Here is a 5,121-nt window from a genome sequence, read left to right as displayed (position 1 = left end):
GGCCCAGCCTGCAGCCGGACAGCCTGACCCTGGGGGGTCAGCGCTGGGCCTGGCAGGTGCTCGGCTCCCACCCCCCGGCCCTCCGGCTGCTCTTGGGCCGGCAGGGGCCCTGGCCGTGGTGGGGGTCGCCCTGCAAAGTGACCCTGAGGCCGCCGGCCCATGCTTCTGGGGAGCACCCAGCCAGCCAGCCCCGCTGCGGCTGCTGGCCTCTGGCACCCAGCCCTGGCGCTCTCGGGAAGGGGAGACCTTGCGTGGGGCGAGGGGGGCCCGGGCTGGCAGCAACGGAGGACACAGCCACAGCCCCCCGCCCCGGCCCGGCGCCCCCGCTCGCCAGAGGGCTGTGTGGGGTGACGGCCCTCGGCGGGAGTCCCGGGCCCAGCACCCGCCGCCCCCCTTCGCAGACGCCCTCCTTCGGGGTGGCAGGCCCAGCGGCAGAGGTGGCCCCGCCCTGGGCGCCGCTGGCCCCTCAGAGCCCTCAGGGCTCCCCGCTGTCGCCTCGGCGGCTGGTGACAGTTCGGAGACCTGCGCACAAGGACGCCCAGAAGCCTTGTGTGGGACAAGCAGCTGCTTCCATCCTCGGGCTGGGGCGGGCGGGGCGTCTGGAGGCCGCGGGGTGAGGGGCGCCTCGGGAAGTCTAACGTCGCCAGTGAGCCCCAGGAGGTAAAGTCGGGGTGGCCTGTGGCCCCCAACCCCAAAGAGAACTGGCCAGAGGGCAGCGGGAGCGGTGGGCTGCCAGAGCCCAGCCCACTCCCAGGGTCCGCACCCTGCACCCCCTCGTGGCCTCGCCCCCGGGCCTCCGTCCTGGCCCCCCCAGTCCACCTTCCCACCCCGCAGGCGCCGGGAGGGGCTGAGCAGAGCCGCTGCGTCTGCTCCCCAGGGTGCGGGTGCTCTCAGTAGCTTGGGGGGTGTCGAGGGTGGACAGACAGAGCCCTCAAAGACGCCCCAGGGCTGGCTACCCCCCACTTCCCACTGGGCCAGAGGCGGGCGTGGGCGGCCCGCCCAGGGCTGTGCTGGCGCTCGGGAGAGCAGCGGCCGCCAGCCTCACAGACTAGCGGTCATCTCTGGGTCTCGGGCTGCATTTGTCCAAGATCCTTGCCTGAAAAGCTCCCGCTTGCCCATAGGAGCTCGGGCTCCCCACCAGGAAAGCCCGTCCTTGAAGCCCAGGCCGAGGCTTCAGGAAGGCAGGAGAGCCGCCTGCGCCCACTACCTGCGCCGGGGCGGCCCTGGGGCGGCCGTGGGGGCAGCGGGCCCAGGGGTCTCGGCCGGTTCCAAAGTCCACAGCCTGGTGGCCTTGGGTGCCTGGGGACAACATGGGGGGTCAGACTGGGGCCTCAAGGGGGTTTGCTGGCCAGATGGGGTGGGGAAGCCCCCAAGGGTCACTCAGCCCTGGACAGCCCACTCAGCGGTCACTGGGCAGGGGCCGCTTCCAAGACCGCAAGGGCTATATTCTCCGACAAAGCCCCCAGGGGCGGCGGGACTTTGAGGGTGCTTATGAGTTCACGGGGTTCAGAGCGGGAAGGCGGCCGGCAGGCCCGGCGCCCCGAGGTGCCGCCATTCTCAGCGCTGGGGAGGCAGGAGAGGCCCGTCACTGTGGGGACACGGCAGGGCAGTGCCGACCGGGGTCGCCAGCCAGTGACCAGCCATGGTGGGTGGGGGTGTCCTTCTCAGAGCACTGTCGGAGGGGCTGGGGGGCCCAGGCGCCCTGGGAGCAGTTTCCAGGGCCGCGGGTGCCGTTTGCAGCTGGGGGTTCAAACTGCCCAACTTGCCAGTTGGGTCCAGGGCCGCAGGGCCGGCGGGGGCCCGTGGGGAGTGAGGTCCCGGGCCAGCACACTGGGCAGCTGCCGCGGAAGGGGAGCTGGCGGCCAGGCCTGACCCCAACGGCCGCACCGTGAGGGTTCCGTGCTCCAACCGACGCCCGAGGCAGTTGAGGGCCCTGGGCCAGTCTGGACTCGGGGCCAGAGGAGCCAGGTGGGCTGGCCCGGCCCAGGCGGTCCGGCCTGCGTGGAGGGCCGGAGTCCTCAGAGGCCTGAGGCGCCCCTGTTGCCCACGCCCGGGGCGCTTAGCGCCTGGTCTGCGCCTGAGTTCATTCCATGGGTTTGGGCAGCTGAGGAGGCCGCTCGGGCACTGTGCCTGCTGCCGGAGCCTCACTCCAAGCCAGTGTGGGGTCGTGGGGCACGTGGCACCTCCCAGAATCCTTCCTGTGAAGTCAGCGCCTGGAGCCGTTGGGGCGTGGCTGGCGGCCAACTGCCACCGCCCCGCCGCCCGCTCTGGGCGCCAGACCACCTCCCCCGGGCGGGCCGAGGCGCCCCTGAGAGGCGCAGCCGGCCTCAGCGGGCCCAGCAAGGGCGAGGGCCCGGCCAGGTGTCCAGGCGCTTGCTGGGGCCTCTGACCTCAAGGTGGTCGAGAGCAAGAGGCCGTCCTCCCGTGGACAGGCCTGGACTTGGGAGTGGTGGGTGAGGCTGGTGGGCAGTGGCGCAGGGGCCAGAAAGTGAAGCCCAGAGCCCGCGGGAGCTGCGGGGTGACCACCGAGGGGTGCCTCTCGCTGACAGTGCCTGAGAAGTGGGTGCCCAGGCGGGGCCCGGCCCAGGCCGACGGGGAGAGAAGTCCCCGGGGGAGCCGTGCCTGGGGCTCCCCGGCCCCTGGAGGGTGTGGGGCTAACTGCCCAGGCCCAAAGACCCACTAGCCGCCCGAGGAGGGGGTGTCCTGCCCCAGGTTGGCCACCCAGAGGGCACCCCCCGTGGCCAGCCGGGCCAGCGGGCAGGTCCAGCGGCCACACGGGCCTCCGGGAAGCCACGCAGAGCTATGAGGAGCCTTGGCACCCGGAAGCCTCCCCTGGGGAGCCCCAGGGCCGGCGTCTGCGAGAAGTGGGTCCCCGGGGGGCCTGAGCGCAGCAGGCAGTGTGAGCAGCCGGCTTCCGACTGCCTCCCTCCTCCCGGGTCCACGCTGTCTGGGCCAGCAGGTGCCCTCGGGCAGCCACGCCATGTGTTGGGAGAGGACAGCCCGCTTGCAGCCCACGGCTGGGGGCAGCAGGAGAATAGGGGTGCTGGGCCCAAGTCCACTCAGTTGCGTGTTTCTTATAAACAGATACAGGGTGACAGGCCACCAGCTGGGTGGACGCGGCCAGGACCCCCCGTGCCTGCTGCGTGGCTGGCCCATTCCAGTTTGGGGAGCAGAGGTCTGAAGAAGTTGGGGGGCAGCCCTTGCTGGGCCAGGGCAGAGGCAGGCACGGCCTGGGAAGGCTTCCTGGAGGGAACGGTGGGGTGGACAGAGCACCCTGAGGAATGAGGACGAGTGGGCAGGCGGCGCGGGGGCCGGGGGTGCTGGGGGTGCAGGGTGGGGTACGCCAAGGAGGCGCAGAGAGAGAACCCTGTCCACGCGGGAGCAGCAGGCTGGGGGCGCAGTGGAGGAGCTGGGCGCTGTGTGGTCAGCCCCGCCGAGGCGGAGACCCTCAGGGCCCCTCCAGCCCCCACGCTGCCTGGGGGAGACTGCCGAGCCTCGTGCCTCGGTTTCCCCGCGTGTGAAGCAGCTGCTGCAGGGGGTTGCGATGTAGCTGCAAAGCGCTGAGCCAGAGCCACAGATGTGGGGGGCCATGGGCAGGGGGTTGGGCGGACACAGGAAAGGACAAAGCCAGCCAGCTCGGGGGGCGGCAAGGGGCAGGGACCCTCCGCCCTGGGGGCCGCCTCCAATGGGCTCCGGCCCCCCACCCCGCCCGCTGGGCACCCCGAGGGCTCACTAAGCACTTGCTGAATGAGTGAGCCATGCTGGGGGGGGGGAGAGCGGGGTGCGCCGGCTGAGCGCAGGCCCAGTCCGTGAGCTGGGCCAGACCAGCGCCCCGGCAACTTAGGGTGCCCGGGCCTTGGCGGAGTGGAAGGGAGGGCTGTCGGGGTGCAGCCCCCGCTCCCCCGCGGGGAGGGCCAGCCCCGCCCTACCGGCTGGACTGGGGCTGTAGCTTCCCGCCCAGCCCGACTGTGGGCTCCAGGCCCCAGGCTCTCCGCAGGGTCCGGGAGGCCGGACTCAGCCCCCCGGCCCCAGGGGTTCAGGCCATCCCTCCCGCTCCCCGCCCCACCCCCCACCCCATCGATGCCCACTCCAGGCAGCAAAAAGCGTGAAAGCGTTTGTGGGTGAACCGGCAGGCCCCAGGCAGCCGCGGCCAAACCAGGGCTCCGCGGAGGGAGAGGCGCGTTGTCGGGCAGACGCATGTCCCCCCGCCCGCCCCCAACCCCAGCCGGGCTGCCAGAGCACCTGCTGTCCTTCGCCCACTGTGGGCCCAGCCCTCCCAGAGACGCTGTGGGCGAGGGCCTCCGTGGGTGGAGGCCAGTAAGCAGACTTCGAGGCTGTCGCTGGCCCTCACACCCGGGGTCACGGCAGCCATGAGGGCGGGGGGGCAGGGGGTGAGAGGCGGGTGGTCTGACTCCCCGGTGACCCTAGCTTATTCTCGGCCACCTCTGCGAGGCTGGAGCTGCCCCGTGACCCGCCAGCCAGGGAGAGGGCGCGCGCTCTGGGAAAGCCGCCCGAGCCGCAGCCTGCCCCCGCCCCCAGCTGGGCCTCGGTACCCTCTAGGCTCCGAGGGGGCAGGAGGTGGGGTGGCGGCATGAGACAAACACCCCCCCCAAAGCCAGGAGCAGAACCAGCGGCTGCGCAGCCCCAAGTGACCCGCCCCTTGCGGACCTCACAGAGGAAGGAGCTGGGCGGCCCCAGAGGGTCGAGGGTCAGCGTCACGGACCAGGGCGGCCACTGGACAGGCAGCCCAGCCCTGCCCAGTCGGGGACCCGCCCCCCAAGACATCCCAAGGCGGTGGAGCAGGCAGAGGCGGCTCCAGGGGCCGCCAGGATGGTAGGGCCCGGGCAGGCAGCTGGACCGTGGGGTCCCTGGCCGGTTCGCCGCTGCGGGCTGCTTTTGTGAATATTGATAGCCTTGGGGAGACGCACCCCCCGCCCCCCGCTTCACGCTGACTGTCCTAGCCGTTCAGTTCCTCCGCCTCTCCCTGTGAATTCTAGAACAATCCTGCCTACTGTACAAAATAATCTGCAGTTTTGAAGGGCGCCGCCTTCTCGGGGGCAGCCGGAGAGCCGGCACCTGCAGAGTGCAGAGCGTTGAGCTGCCCTGACGCATGCCGGTGCC

The 5,121-nt window shown here is 71.8% G+C and overlaps 1 protein-coding gene across 1 annotated transcript in view; it reads right to left on the bottom strand.

Annotated features, from left to right (window-relative positions):
• The window catches only part of ARC (activity-regulated cytoskeleton-associated protein), a 28,955-nt gene that overhangs the window by 15,486 nt on the left and 8,348 nt on the right, over positions 1-5,121 (bottom strand). The window contains exons 2-4 of the mRNA XM_012722883.1: positions 5,013-5,076; positions 1,888-1,997; positions 1,208-1,299 (exon numbers count right to left, since the gene is read on the bottom strand). Coding sequence (XP_012578337.1) covers positions 1,208-1,299; positions 1,888-1,997; positions 5,013-5,076 — 266 coding nt within the window. The remainder of the gene's footprint in view (positions 1-1,207; positions 1,300-1,887; positions 1,998-5,012; positions 5,077-5,121) is intronic.

Source organism: Condylura cristata, unplaced genomic scaffold (genome assembly GCF_000260355.1).
Source record: "Condylura cristata isolate star-nosed mole 26May11 unplaced genomic scaffold, ConCri1.0 scaffold00009, whole genome shotgun sequence".
NCBI classification, from domain to species: Eukaryota; Metazoa; Chordata; class Mammalia; order Eulipotyphla; family Talpidae; genus Condylura; species Condylura cristata.
Note: the sequence above shows the minus strand (reverse complement) of the source record. Positions and strands in the feature narration are given on the sequence as shown.